General features: G+C 32.1%; 2 protein-coding genes across 3 annotated transcripts; both read left to right on the top strand.

Moving 5' to 3' along the window:
• The first annotated feature begins 1,564 nt into the window (after positions 1-1,564).
• On the top strand, positions 1,565-3,480 carry LOC140838847 (glyoxylate/hydroxypyruvate reductase HPR3-like). Its single transcript, XM_073205451.1, has 3 exons — positions 1,565-2,094; positions 2,409-2,953; positions 3,185-3,480. The coding sequence occupies exons 1-2, from the start codon at positions 1,636-1,638 to the stop codon at positions 2,928-2,930; spliced, it is 981 nt and encodes a 326-aa protein (XP_073061552.1). The 5' UTR covers positions 1,565-1,635; the 3' UTR covers positions 2,931-2,953; positions 3,185-3,480.
• A 9,695-nt stretch (positions 3,481-13,175) lies between these two features.
• LOC140813743 (agamous-like MADS-box protein MADS3) lies at positions 13,176-17,870 on the top strand. Of its 2 annotated transcripts, XM_073172428.1 has the most exons (8): positions 13,176-13,485; positions 15,140-15,218; positions 15,383-15,444; positions 16,358-16,457; positions 16,622-16,663; positions 16,896-16,958; positions 17,356-17,498; positions 17,605-17,870. In XM_073172428.1, exons 1-8 carry the CDS (start codon positions 13,304-13,306, stop codon positions 17,693-17,695), a joined length of 762 nt encoding a protein of 253 aa, XP_073028529.1. In that variant the 5' UTR covers positions 13,176-13,303; the 3' UTR covers positions 17,696-17,870. The 2 variants fall into 2 exon arrangements, with proteins under 2 accessions (XP_073028529.1, XP_073028540.1); XM_073172439.1 differs by lacking the exon at positions 16,896-16,958.
• The last annotated feature ends 251 nt before the right edge of the window (positions 17,871-18,121 follow it).

Here is an 18,121-nt window from a genome sequence, read left to right on the forward strand (position 1 = left end):
AAATAATGATTTGGGACTAACTCGAGAAACACACATAAAATATGGGACTAAACCGAGAATTTACCCATCCAATAGCCAAAAATGTCAAAGAGCTAGATGGATCATAACAAAGGATTTTTGTATACATGAAAAGCACGGATGCTCGTCTACGTAGAGCATTCGTGCTTATAAGTTACAAAGCACAGATAATACTCCACTTCACACTGATATGTGCTTTGTACACACAGATTAAAGTAATTTTACCACATTATTTTATTTTGAAATATTTTTTCATTTTAAATTAATTATAAAAAAAATCCGAAAAAACTAGAATCTTTGAACTTCTTTAAATGTGGTGTGAATCTCATGTAAAATATAAAGGAATCATATATAATAATGGGGAGAGCAACGTAGACGAATCTTGTCAGTCAGATATCATGTGTTCGTTGTTCAGACACAGTTGAAAAAAAAGATTTATTTTTTTACCGATGAATTTGAAATATAAATTTTTAATTTCTAATCATTGTTTAATGAGTAAGTATCATGTGAGACCGTTTCATGGATCAAAATCTGTAAGACGGGTCAACCCTACCTACAATAAAAAATAATATTCTTAACATAAAAAATAATAATTTTTCATGGATAATCCAAATAAGATATCCGTCGCACAAATACAACTCATGACACCGTCTCCAACAAATTTTTACCTTGTTTAATTTGGTTTTCGTTATTTTTTATTATTATTTTGAAAAAATAAAATAAAAAAGACAAAATCGTTGAAAAATATGATTTCATCGAGATTAAAATGAACGGCAAAGAAGAATAGGTTTTCGGGACAAACAGATATTAGAGTGTGTCTCATGTAAGACCGTCTCACGAATCTTAATACGTGAGACGAGTCAACCTTACCCATATTCACAATAAAAATTAATACTTTTAGCATAAAAAGTAATACTTTTTCATAGATAACCCAAATAAAAGATCCGTCTCACAAATATAACCCGTGAGACCGTCTCACAAAAGTTTTTGCCTGGATATTATGTCAGAAATAAACCAATATATATATAATAAAATTATGAATAGCTGGAATAAAAAGTCGAATATTGTAGTAAATAAAATCAGTCACTGTTTTCAAAACCGGACCGGACCGGCCGGTCGGACCAGTTCAACCGCGAACCGGCCTCCAGACCGGTCCGGAGATAAGGAAAAAACCGGAAAACCGGTTTAACCGAAAAAAACCGGTTAGAATCCGGCTAAACCGAAAAAAACCGAAAACCGATTAAAAACCGGAAAAACCGGAAAAACCGGAAAAACCGGAAAAGTGGTGTTTATTTTGATATTTGTTGTAATTTTCATCTTAAAAATTAAGTAAAAACTATAAAAAACATAAATAATCAATATTTTACTATTTTATTTATTATATAAAATAAATAAAATATTAATTTTATTGATCCGGTTCGACCGTTCGGTGGAACAGATTGAACCGATTGAACCATTTTTTAAGGTTTAATCGGTTCGATTAACGGTCCGGTCATAAAAACACTAAATCAGTTATAAATTTTAATTATTTGACAAAATTAAAGCTCGTGTGATTAATCAAACATTAAAACTTCTCACCTATCACATAGAAATTAGCATTTTCTCCCCAGTGATTCCATGGCGGAAGAATATCAAAAGAACCTCCACCTCCCGGAAGTCATCGTTTTCGGCCCCCCTTCCGTCTTCAAAATTTACTCCCTCCAATTCTCCTCGAAATTCAAGATGCTGAAGCCCTGGGAATCGCCGTTGCCGCTGCCACACTACCTGGCTGAGCACGCCCAGAACACGCGAGTCGCCTTATGCTCAGGTATTTGTCCGCTTCCGGCCACCGTCATCTCCCAACTCCCATCTCTCAGCCTTATAGTAAGCACCAGCGCTGGGATGAACCACATCGATCTTATGGAATGCCGCCGCCGCGGTATCGCTATCGCAAACGGGGCAACTGTCTTCTCCGTCGACGTTGCGGACCTTGCTGTCGGGTTACTCATCGATGTCTCGCGGAAAATCAGCGCTGGGAATCGATATGTGAGAAATGGGCTTTGGCCTGAACAAGGAATTTACCCTCTTGGATTCAAGGTACACCAAATTTTAGCACTAAAACATTTACTCCAGTGCATGTTTTCTATGTCCTATGTAGGATCAAATTTTAGGAACCTGGCATAGATTTAACACGGGTTAGTATCCATGGCACGATCTACACTGCGTTATCCCGACCGGAAGGTTCGATCCTTGGTGCGGGGTAGTGTCCACACCCCATATGAAGGTTCAGGATTCCACTTTGGGGAAAAAAAAATTTTTTAAAAAAAAATTGGACAAAAAAAAATTCCGGTCAAGGGCCTGTAATTTTTTCCTTGCCGAGTCACTGATTTAATATTGGTGTCTCGTTGTAGTTGGGAGGCAAGAAAGTTGGGATTGTGGGACTCGGGAGCATTGGCTTAGAGGTAGCTAAGAGGCTTGAAGCATTTGGGTGTTCACTATTGTACCACTCGAGGAAGAAAAACTCGTCAGTTTCGTATATATTTCATTCTAATATCCTGGAATTGGCAGCTGCATCTGATGTTCTGGTCATATGTTGCCCATTAACTGAGCAGACACGTCATATGATCAACCGGGATGTTTTGTTGGCATTAGGAAAGGAAGGGTTGATTATTAACATTGCTCGTGGTTCTGTGATAGATGAAAAAGAATTGGTGCGATGTTTGCAGCAAAAGGAAATTGCTGGTGCAGGGCTGGACGTATTTGAAAACGAACCTCGTGTTCCTACAGAGCTTTTTGAACTCGACAATGTTGTATTGTCCCCACATTTTGCCGCGTTCACTGAGGAATCTTTTCGAGATTCATATGAACTCGTCACTGGGAATTTGGAGGCATTCTTCTCCAATAAACCGTTGCTTTCTCCGGCTACATTCTAGTAGAGCTATCATGTCTACTATTGGTATGTTTGAGACATGTTCTTGAATGTTTTACTAATCTTTTCGCTTTGTTCTGTGACTTCAACCGAATGTGTGTGATAGTTTTTTCTTCAGTAAAATCCATGATCCCAAATTCCCGATAGATCTATCGAATTCGAACTTGGGATTATTGGTGCTTTTATTTTTCTGAGATTAAAGACAATTTTTTTTTTATACTATATCAAATCCATCTATATGATTTCGACTCGATTTAGGTACATCCAATGTTGACAAAGGAGTCTTTTAAAGATCTGTACGAACTCATGTCTTGGAATCTAGAGGCCTTCTTCTCGAATAAACCTTTGTGTTCTCTGGTTTCGTTGGAGTAGCATAATACTTTCTGCTTCACTCGGTAAGTTTGAACTTATTCTTGTTCTGTGCAGCATAATTCTTTCTGCTTCCTATTATAACTATATTGTCGAGATTGGCGTATAAAACTTCGTTTCCACCTTGAAAAAAAAAGCATGTTTGTACGGACGTGTTTGTAATCAATAAAAAAAATTATTATTGTGTTTTGGCTTGAAAAAATCAATTTGTGATGTAGATTCTGCATTCAGCTTAATTTAATTGAAATCCAAAAACTGTGGTGGCATGTTGGTCATGTTTTTACAAAAGTGATTCTGATAAAAAATTTAATATTAAAATCAACTTATTTATCAAACAGAGCTCACTACTGATTTCAGTTTTTCACTTTTATTTCGAAAACTTTATTTTTTTTTTCATTTTTTCATAATATATAAATTTAATCGCATATAAAAAAAACATAATTTTTTGCAAGCACTTGATTAGTAACCTGTCTTGAAACAATTGGCTATTATAATTAAACAAGGACAAAAACTCGTGTGTGACGGTCTCACGTGTCATATTTGTGAGACAGATCTTTTATTTGATTTATCCATTAAAAATATTACTTTTTTATGCTAAAAGTATTACCTTTTACTGTGAATATGAGTAGAGTTGATCAATATGAGTAGAGTTGATCCGTCTCACAGATTAATATCCGTGAGACGGTCTTACACGAGACCAACTCTTAAACAAGAGTGGGCACATATTTGTTGGATTTGAAGTAATTGTGGGTTTAGTTTTAAACAAAGTATAGTTAAAGAAAAGTATTCGTAACGTATTAAAAAATACCGGTATAACTAATACATTCCAACTGATTTTGTGCAATTCTTGTTTATTATTATCATGGGATATTCTTGGCTAATAAGTTGGTATCTTTGAATATTTCGGTGACCCATTAAATTTTTTTTTTAATATTAAAAGTCAACCAATTTTTTAAATTTAGAATGCAATTATAATTTAAAAGTTTAAAACTAGTTGAGAAAGAAAACAACAATCTGGGGAAAAAAAGTAAGCCCAGATTTAGCGAACCCATCTTTACTGGCCCTATGAAGTATTCATTAGAAGCCCGACCCGATGGCTGTACGATTTAAGTTCTGAGTAAATGATACATCTTTTTCGAAAAAGATACTTTTATTTCCATCATCGATATTTTTCGGATGAGTCTCGAGTACTGGGTTTGCATATAATAGTTTATCCGGTATTATTTGTAGACTACTACGTTATGTCTAGAAACGTAGCCAGAAAATATTTTCTTCTCGGGCTGAATGAATCGATAAATAACATTAAATTATATAAATCAAATATTTAAAAAATTCATTCACGTGAAATTTCCAATCAGTAGGAAACTAGTAGTTCTCATCCTCTTGTTTCCATTTTGGGGATGACTGTGAAAGAAAGCCATCAGGAAATGAGCTAAAAATTGAGCAGACAAGGCTAAATTTTTTTTAAAAAAAAACTCGATCCATATTCTTAATTAGACCCAAAAAAATAGACTGAGCCACCTCAGCCTTTGGGATGGCTCCGTCACTGGTTATGTCAGTGTTCTAAAAGACGTCGTCTTGGTCGTTGAGCGGTCGCTCACTGCCTTAATTTTTAAAAGTCCCCTAATGTTTTTTGACATATTTTTAAATCAATTTATATTATATAAAGAAGAAGAATATGTAATTGATTTTGAATTTGAATATAATATAGAAGAATTATTGAAGATATATTAGATATTTAAGTAAAAACAAAGATGTCAAACAATCAGTTTCTTGAGAAAATTATATGTCAATACAAGCACAAATTAACCAGCAGCTTCAATACCCTATAATTCTATATTCTTAAGCTCATATAATGAAGATCAATTATAAATATAAATATATAATACCGAAATCTGCAACTTTGTGGAAGTTAAATATGTGACATCAAAGGTGAAAAGAGACGGTTGACACTCCTTTCTTTTTCACAAGTTAAAGTCGAGTACCAACCGAACTATCTGAAAAAGTACACACCTTTGCCAGCTCCTACAAGACCATGTGGTAAAAAAAATTCAGCAAACCGACAATGCACTTTCCCAGCATACAAACAACAATCAACCAAAATTTCATCAAGAACTGTTCAGAATTACACATGAAGAGTACCGTGGACCATGCAAGTGTCTGCGTGGTTACCCCTAACAGGAAAGCAAAGGCAGTGATAATGTTTTGTGGGGAAGCTTTGGAATGGTGCAGGCGATTCCGTTTAGTGAAAAAAAATAATCAAATTTCACGCGTTATATTCACTGCAGCAAGTGTCGGTCTTTCTCTCCAAAAAATATTATGGTTGCGTTTTGTGGAATTCTTACCACAAATCTACTAAAATAATTTATTCATTCTAAACTAATTTTTCGAATCAACCCAATGTATTTCAAATCCTCCATCGAAACCCATTATATGAGTTCCTGGATTTAATATCACAAAACCAAAACTCATAATTGCATGGTTTCACTTTAGAATTATCGATATATAATTAATCAACATATGCACGCACCTCAAATAATTTACGAAATCATGGAGCATTATGAACAAGTTCCTTCAGAGTTGAGAGGATGATCTCATTTCGTGAATTAAATCAAGAAACTAGGAAGAACGAACAGTGAATGAAATGGGCTAGAAGAAATCATTTTTAATCCGACAGCTCAGACGACGTAGAATTAACCCGTAATCAGCCCCTTTCGGACAAAGCAGGATAATAATAAAAGAAAATCGCAGATTTGATTCATGTAACGAGATTTCGTTACTGAACTGATCGGAAAAGGGGACGGCGGCCTTATGCAGTTGTGCCGTGGCTGTGGCCGTGTTCCACTTGATCTGGGCCGTTGTATTGTTGCCCATTTTTCGACTGGGCCCAAAAAGCCCAATCAGAGTTTGGGATGGATCTTTTTCTTCCTGCTCTCTCATTCTTTTTTTATTAAAAAAAATCCAGAAAACATATAGTTTTAATTTTTCAATATTTCCAGCACAGTCGTTACTTTTAACTTTTACCTTAGTCAATTGTAAAAAATAATCTATTATGATATTACATATTATTTAAAAATTTAACTTTATTAAATAATTTTAAATATAAATTAATATTTACTAGTGCTGTCAAACGATCTAGATATCCCGCCTAATGCCCCGATCCCGTACGAGTTGGAAAAACTTTAGTTGGCGGATTGAATCAATCAGACGACCTAATTAAGAATATTTACCTTATTTCCAAAATACTTTGCCAAAACAGAAGAATAAAAGTTAATTGTTTGATTCGTATAACTGGGAGTAATTAAGTAGTACAATCTTGAATGAAGTAAAGCAGCAACGCACAGAAGCAACTCAAAGATGTCAAATTTCGAGTAGAGGGCCCTTGTCTTTTTGCGTCATATTTAGTTCACAGTAGAACTGTGCACTAATTCGGGTAGTATCCAAAAAGTCGCATTTCCACATTCCCCGATTACTATTTACAACTGATGGAATAGAACAGTAGGAACCAGGCAGGCTTTTCGTACGGACTTTACGGGGAAAAAGAGAATAAAAATAGGCTTTTAGGTTCCAAGAAATGCTTTCGGATTCATTTCATTATAACACTATCAGAAAAAGTTTGCTCAAACTCGTCACCATCTACGCAATATGATAAATATTTGTTTTTCTAGTTATTTTCATTTTTTAATAAAAAAATAGAAATTTTAGCATTTTCCTACTTATTTATTATAAGGGTAAATTGTTTTTAAATCTCGTCAACTTCTGCAACTAATTTGTGGAGTATGAGCCCACATGTTTTTTATCATATGAAAAATTGATGCAAAACATTGAAAACATTATATTAATATATGATATTTCAAATCTGAAGTAATTTATGATATTTGAGTGTCCAAATAAATGTAGCAAATGCTGATATTAATAAAACAGTATGTACTCAGATATCATTCGCCACTATCATGATTTCAATATTGTGCGCCGATTTATTGGCTTGTAAATATTAACATTATATATTTTCTATGACAAGAACTAAACACAAATAAGGATTTAAAAACAAATTACCCTTATTTAGTAACTTGATGAATAATAGATAATCTTTAAAAAACATTATTTTTTAGGATTTCTCAATGAACAAGCATACAAATAATTCACCAACGGGAAAATTTCTTTTGGTCTACGATGACCTTTTGTTTAGGTTTGTACGTAGTCCAAACTCGGAATTAACCATTGTATTTTGGATCTTCGGCGCAAACAAATCGGTTACGAAAAATCGCTATCATTTTAATTTCGAAATGTCATTTTTAAAATAAAAAAAATTGTCATACTCGTTATTGTTCTTAGTTTGAAAATTACAAGGTTATATACTAACTATTCATTGGTACCGGAAAGAAAACAATATCTATTTTCTCTAAGTCATCCCAATATAACTCAGCTCTATGGATTTTGAGGACGGTGAAACCATACTGCTGTTATTGCTGTTGTGTGTGTAAATTTCCTCCAATGTTTTATTTAAATTACTAAACATATAAGATTTTCTTATAGTTTTTTTTTATTGATATAATATAGAATGAGTCTTATGTGAGACCGTATCACGGATCTTAATATGTGAGACGGGACAACCATGTCGATATTCACAATAAAAATTAATACTTTTAGCATAAAAATTAATACTTTTTCATGGATTACCTAAATAATAGATGCATATCACAAATACGACCTGTGAGACCGTCTCACACAAATTTTTGTCTATAATATATATTAATCCAGTTCTTCAAATATCCGATACACCATATATTTATAGGAAAAATTACAATAATTTTGATCTTGTATGTTTGTTTAACTTTCAATTTTGGTCTTTTAAATTAAAAAAATTCATTTTTAATCGTGAAACTTTCGGTTTTTGTTAATTTTAGTTTTTTGAAATGAAATATTATCGTTTCATTATATACATCAGCATCACGTCATATCCAGTTCAGAAAACGATTAAAATTGAAGAAAAAACAAAAATAGCGAACTAAAACTGAAATTTAACATAAATGACTAAAATTGTAAAAAAAAAAAACAAAAAAAAAAAAGATAAAAAACACAGTTATTCATATATTTTGAGTGAATTGGGGAAGATTTTATTATAATAAAATGTGATCAGGTGAAATAATATAACAACAAAAGGGGGAAAGAAATGGGAAAAAGGGCAAGAAAAATGCCCACTTAACCACTGAAAACTCTCTCTATTAGGAAGTGACTTCCACGACAGCCTAGCAATACCTCTCAATATAGATGGCCTAGTTAGTACACGAATATGGCTTTTCAACCTTCAATTAATGCAGTGGACCTCAATACTTTTTACGTAGACGTAAATTTTATAATATGAAATTTCAATCAAACTAAAATTTAATGAAAAACGTTATTTTATATGTTAAAATTATTATTTTTCGTATATATAGATTGTATCGACGCATATTCCATGATATCATAATATTATAATTAATTTTACTAATGCGGTATATATTTTAAATTCAATGTAATTTCTAGCGATAGTTAATTTCGGTTATATATCAAAATAGTAACTAACTCCTTAGATTTTGACACACAATTAATTAATACATCAAAACATAGGAGATAAAATATGGAAAATCCAAAGACACGGTCTCACAGATCATAGATCATATTTTGTGAGACATATATCTTATTTGGGTCATCCATAAAAATGTTTTACTTTTTATACTAAGGCATAGTTTGGTGTGTTTGATAACTAAGTGATTAATAATTTATCACTCTTCAACCTATGTTTGGTTCACTTTTTAAAAGCCCACAAAAATTAAATGGGCCCGTGATAATGGTGGTCCATCATGGAGAAGACAACCCACCAAAGGTTAGTGATATCTCCATGATAAAAGAATAAATAATATGAAATGACATTATTAGCCCCCAAATTTTCCATCGGCAACAACCCATAATTTGGCTTTCTTGTTTGGTATCTCTTTGTTTGAATATTTTAAATCATTTCAGTTAATTTTAAATGTTTATTAAATACATATATATATACAAATATATAGATACATATATATACACACAAAAATACACACACACGCATATATACTTCACTTTCGTTTTATTTTTTTTAATATGCGATGGTTTTAATTTGGCTTTCTTGTTTGGTTTCTCTTTGTTTAAATATTTTAAATCATTTCCGTTAATTTTAAATGTTTATTAAATACATACATATATACAAATATATAGATACATATATATATATACACAAAAATATACACACACACGCATATACGTGTGTGTGTGTGTGTGTATATTATATATTATATAGCATAATTTAAGAATTGAGACATGCAATTACAAGATCTTGATAAGAATGAAATATAATTTTTTATAATAGGGTTAATTTTGTCATTACAATACAATATATAAATTTAATCACTCATGTTAAAATCATACCAAACATTCAACATATTATCTTATTATTATATTTATCCTTGATTTATCCTTATACTATATATCCCTTAGTTATCCTATCTTATGTACCAAACTAATGCTAAGAGTATTATTTTTTATTGTGAATATCGGTAGGGTCGACCCGTCTCACAAGAGACCTACTCAAATCCAAATTATATGTTACTTTATAATGAATGAGCGTTCACTATTTCCCATTTCCTATTTCCAACTCTTTGTAGTAAATTTGAGGCGGGCTTCTCTTTTTACCATGGGCCATGTGATTGTACGCTATATATAAAACGTTGTACGTAAATATGGCATTGTGATTGGGACTTTAATTGAAGGGCTGACAACCCGATTTACGACATAATGTCTAATTACATAAACAAATATGTTCTTTTGGATAAATTTCCCAAGTAATTAAGATAATGGATCACGAAACATGATATCTACTTGTTGTATCACACAAAAGTGTAGTCGTTTTAATGAAAAATATAAATCTAAATATCGATGCATTCATTCGATGTCACAATAAAGCGATTTCGCAACCTCGTCGTCGATCGTCTCTACGATTCCAAGTTTTGGAGAGAAGTGGATTTCCCCTCTTGTGAATAAATTAATTATTTTCTTGAGCAGCCGTGGAGAAATGCTCGCAATTAATATTGTCTCTATAAATAGTAAATATATGTACTGCTAAGTTATTAAAAAAATTATTGGCTTGTAAATGTTAAAAATATATTTGTTTAAATTCAAGTCGAATTCGGTAATTTAAGCCGACCTAATCAACGAAAATTAAGCTAATTTACGTATAATTCTATTACTTCTCCAGGCCAAATTTGCCCTCTTTCCTCCCCTAAGCAACGACATTTATTAATATAACACTATCTGACATTTTTAAGGCATCCAAGTACTAGCCATTTACATGTTCAAATGGTCCTTATGTTAATAAGTTATCTGCACAATGGTGGTTAGATATCATTTATCATGAAAATTTGTGGGCGTCTTAGACATGAAATCATGTCAAATATGCGAAATCTGACTTCTGCGATCAAACGATGTGGATCTCGATTCGATCGTTAGTTATAGTAACTCACTAAAAAACAAAAACTAGGAAATTGAATCAGAAATTGAAGGAAAAATCATGAACAACAACAAATTTAATATTGCCATCATGAATTGATTCAACATTTTTTATTCTAGAATTGAAAAAATTTGAAAGAATATAAGCTAAAATAGAAAGAACACTAAATAAAACTGGAAATTAGCTAACTAATATGCGGATCATTTTTGCTCTGAGTTGTGTGTGTCTTTCCTTATGATGATTCTATCTCTTTTTGTTTGCATTCCTCTGAGCAGTTTGGCCCATATTTCACGATCATCGGTCGTGGATCATGGCTCAACTTCCGTCTTCCACGATCACTTCTTCATGGCTCAACTTCCTCGACGTGCAGTGGAGGTCAGTTAGCCAGGTTTTCCAAGTATGATTTCTTCCACTTTTTCCATGCATGGTGTTGTACATGGGGTTGTGACCAATTATGAATCCATGAATTAGTCAATCCTTCACTTGTTTACAATTCAACCGATGAAGTTAATGGACCATAAATCACTTATTCTTTGTGGGCTCTCCCTTTCATTTTCTTTATGAGCCAAATTTAATTATATTTTTAGGGCCAACAGATATTTTATATGTAACATGTGTTTTGATTTGCTTTGTTAAAAAATTCAAGAGAAAATTGCAATTTCGGTCATGTAAGTCTGCTTTACAATTTTGGTTATCTATGTTATCAAATTTCAGTCTAAGTCCTATATCTTTTGATTTTTTCGCAACTTTAGTCCATTTTATCACGAGTACAAATATGACGTTACACATATTAGCAACATGTCATAAAACATTACTAAAATTGTCAAATAACAAAATAGCTAATAATTAAGATTGGAATTTGACGTCTCTTGTGAGGCGGTCTCACAGGTTTTTATTCGTGAGATGGGTCGATTCGATCCATAATTATCATGAAAATTAATATTTTTGGCATCAAAATGTTATTTTTTCATTAGTTGGACCGAGTTAAAGATTTGTCTCACAAAATTGAACTGTGAGACAGTCGTACAAGAGTATTTTGTGAAATCACAAAGAGACAAATCCACATTACCAAAAATAAAAAATTTCAATTATAATATTTGTAAGTATTTATACATATATTGTTAATTATTTTTCGATAATATCTTAAGAGTAACATCTCATGCCAACACAGTTTTACACATTTTGTGATTGAGCATGGATAAGAAGAAATAATAAATTGAGATATAATTTTCATTGAATTAACTTTTTTTAAAAAAAACTCAATCCATCCTAATTATATATCGAATAGGTTTGTTCAAAATGAAATGCGACGCAGTTATCCATGCATGGGTTAGATACCACCATTGACTCATAGAACCACTCGAATGTCTATCGGGGAATCGAGGTTAATCTGTAATATTAATATATATGCATAACAATATGTGAATTTTAGAATTTAAGATTTTAATCAAAATTTCTCCTTAAAATTGTATAAATTTATTTATCTAAAAAAACATTTTCTTCACATTTTAATTATATTCAACTTATATATTCTTCACACGCGATGCGTGTGTGTAATCTTTTTATTATTATCGATAGATTAAAGTGAAATTTGACAAATTATAGGGAGACTAAATTGATATTTGAATAGTTGAAAAAAAAAAAAAAAGTGTGTGTTGAATTTTTTTTTTTTAAAAATAAAAAACAAAAATATAATATTAGTATTATATAAATGTAAAATACTGTTAATTTTATACAAGGTGTTTTTTGCTTTTTTTAATTTTCATAGGAAGTGTAGATGCAATTAGCCGCTTATATATTTGAAAAGAAATACAGCTAGGCTCCTGCTTTACTAAAATGGCCAAGTCCTTGCCAAGTTGAACATCATCAAACATTCTTGTTTCATATGCAAATACATGAAATCATCCTTAATTTGTGCCCATTTTCACATGGCCAGGCCAACTCGCTTTAAATTTTCAAACCATCATTTACTTTTTCTCGTTTCGTATAAATGCCAAGTTCTGCTCTAATTATATTCCTTCAATGACCAGTAGCCGAGAAGTGTACTGTATTGTTCAGGAGTTACATGGAAAGGGAGCGCGTGAACTTCAGTCTTTACCCAATAAATCACTGTCGCACGAGAAAGACCGAGTCTTTATCTTAGTCAGATAAAGAACAGAAGTAAAGTTTTCATCTTCCATAATATCCAAACAATTTGTTGCTAAATGTAATAAAAAAAATAAGGTGTAAAGATAAAGAAAGAATTATTTGATTACCATTTTCTTGCAAGAGTAAAATACAGGAACTAGGGGTTCCACATTTATAAAGGGAAGGAATTTCTGTACGCTTTCTTTATTACACACACATACAATACTTAGGCTCAATATATATCCCACCTCCATTTTTCCTCATATTCCTTCTGCTATATATACATTTACTCATCACAAGCAATTTACACGGTTTTTTTTTCTTGTGACACTGTGTGAAGAAAGTAAGAAACTGTGAAAATGGGAAGAGGGAGAGTGGAATTGAAGAGAATCGAGAACAAAATTAACAGACAGGTGACATTTTCTAAGCGGAGAAATGGGTTGTTGAAGAAAGCATATGAGCTCTCTGTACTTTGTGATGCTGAAGTTGCCCTAATCATCTTCTCCAGCAGGGGAAAGCTCTATGAATTTGGTAGCAATAGGTATACATACATATATACAAACATGTATAAACACAGACTCACATAAGCTATTATGCTATGTACGTGTACATAATTATCCATTCATGTTAATTTCATATGTGATGATTGTGTTAAACTTTGGTTTTCTGGTATGTTTTGTTTGTTTGGTCAAAAGGGCTTTCTATAAAATACCTAGAAACCACAAAAGATTGTAAATTTTGTCACAAAAAACTTCACAAAACGCAGAGATAACAAGAACTCCATATCACATCAAACTTTGTTAAGCTTTTTGCAGCCATTTTTCTGGGTTGTGATATATTTCTTTAGTTTGCGTTGTACCACTTCTGTTGTCTTCATCCACTCATTTAATTTTTGGGATAAATTTTTTTTTCTCTACATGTTTTTTTTTTCTTTTATGGTTTCAAGATTGATGCTTTTTCCTTGTAAATCTTCCAATGAGAGATCGACACGTTTCATGGGTTTTCTGAGAATCCCATGGATCAAGAGATCACACTGATGAGATTCGTGTGATTGCAAGGTGGTTGTTTAATTTTACTGAGGAGACTTCTCTTTGGACCTCTGTGCAAGATCTAGGGTTTCTCACACTCTCTCTCCTTCCTCATTCTTTTTTTTTCCTTCTCAGTTCTTAACATTTAGTTGGGAGTTACCCAAAAAATGAAGCACTGGTCAGACCCTTTAGAGAAAAAGCTTCAGATTTTCCTTCTTTCTTTAACATCCTCAGATTTTCTGGGTTTGATCTCTTCACCAGCTTTTGCCCGTAAATCAAGCTCATACCTTGTACCCGAATAAATTATTCACAAATGCGTATTTTGATGATTCCCAGAGAAATTTGTATATTTTTTTGGAAGATATTACATGTGAAAAGGGGATTTGGAAATTTCAATAGAAGGCTGAAATGTGTTTACTTTGTGAAGCCATGATATTTTTTCCTTTTTGTTGACATTTTTTCCCATATATCAGAACAGAAATGTAAATATTTTGGATTTCAAGCAAGAAACTCTAATTTTTATACGAGTTTCCACTGTGAATCCAAGTTATGTTTCTTTCTTGTTTTGCTATGTGATTTTATTTCCAGATTTTTAGGTTAATTTATGTAAGGAAATTTTTTTCCTGCTATCAAATTTTTTATTTTACTTTTTGGAATTCACATCTTTTTTCTTTCAAGAATAATTTGATTTCACCTTTTTATTTTTGAAAGTTTGATTTTTATTTCACTCCTCTTTATTATATTTCTTGCTCTTTTTTATCTGAAGGGCGTTTACCCACTCCTGTTATCCATTATACTTATTTTCTCAGAACTTCTTGTTCCTCATATGAATTCAGGTAACTTAGTCTGTCTGTGTTCGATGTTACCACATTTCAGGAAAAAAAAAAATACTATTTTAACATTTTGGAATAGACACACACACACACACACACACACACACATGAATACTAAATATTATTAAAATGGTTCATTTTATAATTTTTTAAAATTTTTTCATCTCATCAGATTATATATACCTCATGCTTTTATTTTCTTTCTTCCATGTTTGTCAACATTTCTTCTATATTAGTTTAATTTATAGTGTCCCAGTAATTTAGTCCTAATGTTGTCCTATATTTAATAATTTGTGAATTATGAAATAAATTAGATTATATTTATTTTTTGCAGTATCATGAGTACCCTTGAACGCTACCAGCGATGCTGCTTCAATCCCCATGAAAATAGTAACGAACCAACTCCAACACAGGTTTGGTTTAATTTGCACTTTCATTTACCAAGTTAATGTCAATCATATATTTATTTCTCTATTGTAAAAACATCTGAGGTTGATAAATATTTTAATGGTTTACATAATTTCATAATTTCGAATTTCAAACATTTTATTTAATTTATTTCGAGGTGTCAATACAGAACTGGTATCAAGAGGTCTCAAAATTAAAGGCCAAGTATGAATCGCTTCAACGGACTCAAAGGTTCGCAGCTACGATTCTGTATCTACTATGTTTCCCTTTCAAAGCGTAATTTATTGCGATCTTGCAAGTGCGAAATAAAAATAATTCACGAGTTCGATTCTTTAAACAATATTGAACGACAGAAGAACAAATAACAGTAAGATTTGAAAGTTTTACGTAAATATCATGATATAATCAATAAATTATTAAGGTAAAATATATACCTAAACTAAAGATTCAGTATGCTTTTATATGTGTATGCATGAAAGTATCTGAATTAGAATTTCTTAAATTTGAAAATAATATTTTAAATGCAATATATAATTAAATGCATATATATATATATATCTAATTTATTTTTAATTTTTTCAATTTTACCATAATCTCTGTATGAAAATTCTTAAAGCTTTTGGTGTGCAGTGAAGTACTGATGAAGAAAATAATAATATTTGTGCTTTCATTGTGCTTAGAACGATAACCTCGACATTGACAGAGTATTTTCAGGCATAGTAATTAATTAAATAAAAAAACATGTATTAAAAAAAATTAGCTATGTAGATTTTGTTTAGTTGTGTCCCCATTTCGTAACGAAATCTTTTAATTTGTTGTAATAGTTTTCGGCTTTGGTCTAGTCTCCTACTGATGTTTCTTATATTATTTAGATAATCAGGTAGGGGTTTACCAAACTCCGGTCCATTCAATGGTGTGCCGACTTATTAGATACCAAAGTCTATGGTATTTAATAAGTTTTTCGACCCACCCTTCCTAAATTTTTTTTAACCTCTATAAAATAAAAGTTTGTGGAGATATTCATTGATGAACATTAAGCAAAACCAACTAAGTACTTAACTAATTGATAATATGAACTGAATATATACTATATAGGGGTGCAGTGTGTGTGTGGGTTTGGTAACATTTGAACTAAAAAATGAAGGCATCTGCTTGGGGAAGATCTCGGGCCATTGAGTGTGAAAGAGTTGCAGAATCTTGAAAAGCAACTAGAAGGAGCTCTTGCTCAAGCCAGGCAGAGAAAGGTATTGATCAAAGCTCTGTGTCTCTATATATATAATCGATAATTATGATTCGGCATGATTTTTCTAACCATGAGAAATTGGATCTCGTGGAGTTTCTAGCCCTGATGACATGTTGTTTTGACGTTGACTCTTGCTCTTCTTCTCCTTTCATAAAACATTTGCAGACACAGATCATGCTGGAACAAATGGAAGAGCTTCGCAGAAAGGTGATCGATCTATCCTTTGAAAATTCTTAAATAGTTATTCGATTTCGTCATTCGAATTATAATTCTAGCCGATTCTAGTTGAGACAATAACATCTGTGGCTTCTGAAAAAGTATAAAATTGGAACATTTTTCGTAAGTCGATCCAGTAATTTGATTATAAAATCTGTGGTTTACTAGCTAAATTCCCAACATCACCTACCAGCTAAACGATTAGCTTTACTGATACTTGCAGGAACGCCAACTAGGAGACATGAACAAGCAGCTCAAGATGAAGGTTTCACAGGAAATGTCATCGGTACTATATGAAATTTGACGGGTTATAAGTAAATTTAATCACGTTTATATCCACATTTTGTTAATTGTCCCACATCGGTTGGATAAATAACCTGGGAGTTGCATATATGATCTCGGACAATCCTCCCCAGCTAGCTTTTGGGGTTGAGTTAGGTCCAAGTTCCAATCTTTTAACACATTTAACAATGAATTGACACATATTGGCTAAGTCGGTTTTCTACGTATGTGTGTGGAAAAATTAAAACAAAAAATTTAACTACAGAAGTATTTTATTATATACGTATATAACATATAATTCTTTTCTCGTAATTTGTTTCAAAAGTTCACACCTTTATTTCTCAAGTTCTCTCGATCAAAATAGTTACTTACTTATGTACCATTAATATTGCAATTTGCAGCTAGAGGTTGACGACGGACAAGGTCTCAGAACACTCCCCTTCCCATGGAACACCGATTCATCAGCCGGAACCAGCAACTTTTTTGTGCAAATTCCAGCATCCAATCCTATGGATATGGAACAGGAGCCTTTCCTCCAAATAGGGTATATATATTAAATAAATGAGTATATGTGAATAAAACCCTAATTTTATATTTGTTGTAGACTAGGCGAAACGATGAATTTATGATGTCTGAAATTTTTTTTATAGGTATCAACACTATAATCTTGGAGAAGCGGCAACTGTTCGAAGAAACATCGATGCTGGTAACAATAATATTATCCATGGGTGGACGCTTTGATAATTAAATCTGGTATTGTTATTAATTATTATTAAAATGTTTGTGATTATGAATCCCATTTGACTGATTAAATGACTCGTGCTCCGGCAAGATATCCGACAGCTTTGTTGTATGTAATTGTGATCAAGCAGCAAATATTTGTTGTGTGAATATATTATATGATCAACGGACTTATAATGAACCAGAGATTTTGGTGTTTGAATAATGATTTACTTTCATATAATTTGTCTTAAAAGATCTTAAATTTGCAAATATATATTGAGCTCCTATATTTGCAACCCGCACTTTGAATTTAAACCGCGGAAAAAGCTGCGCGATTCATATATACCCGATACCTCTATCTCAGAAAATGAATGGCTCCATCACCAGGCTAGTTTTCTGCGGATATTTTCATAGTGTACCAAGTTAACTTGTAGCTTGAACAAG

Source organism: Primulina eburnea, chromosome 1, assembly GCF_022965805.1.
Source record: "Primulina eburnea isolate SZY01 chromosome 1, ASM2296580v1, whole genome shotgun sequence".
NCBI lineage: Eukaryota > Viridiplantae > Streptophyta > Magnoliopsida > Lamiales > Gesneriaceae > Primulina > Primulina eburnea.

Bases quoted from the DNA above. Each gene is read 5' to 3' on its own strand.
- LOC140813743 (XM_073172428.1), top strand. From the start codon at position 13,304: ATGGGAAGAGGGAGAGTGGAATTGAAGAGAATCGAGAACAAAATTAAC. The intron at 16,664-16,895 runs GTGATCGATCTA...TGATACTTGCAG, and splicing joins TGGAAGAGCTTCGCAGAAAG to GAACGCCAACTAGGAGACAT. The intron at 17,499-17,604 runs GTATATATATTA...TTTTTTTTATAG, and splicing joins GAGCCTTTCCTCCAAATAGG to GTATCAACACTATAATCTTG.
- LOC140838847 (XM_073205451.1), top strand. From the start codon at position 1,636: ATGGCGGAAGAATATCAAAAGAACCTCCACCTCCCGGAAGTCATCGTT. The intron at 2,095-2,408 runs GTACACCAAATT...GTCTCGTTGTAG, and splicing joins TTTACCCTCTTGGATTCAAG to TTGGGAGGCAAGAAAGTTGG.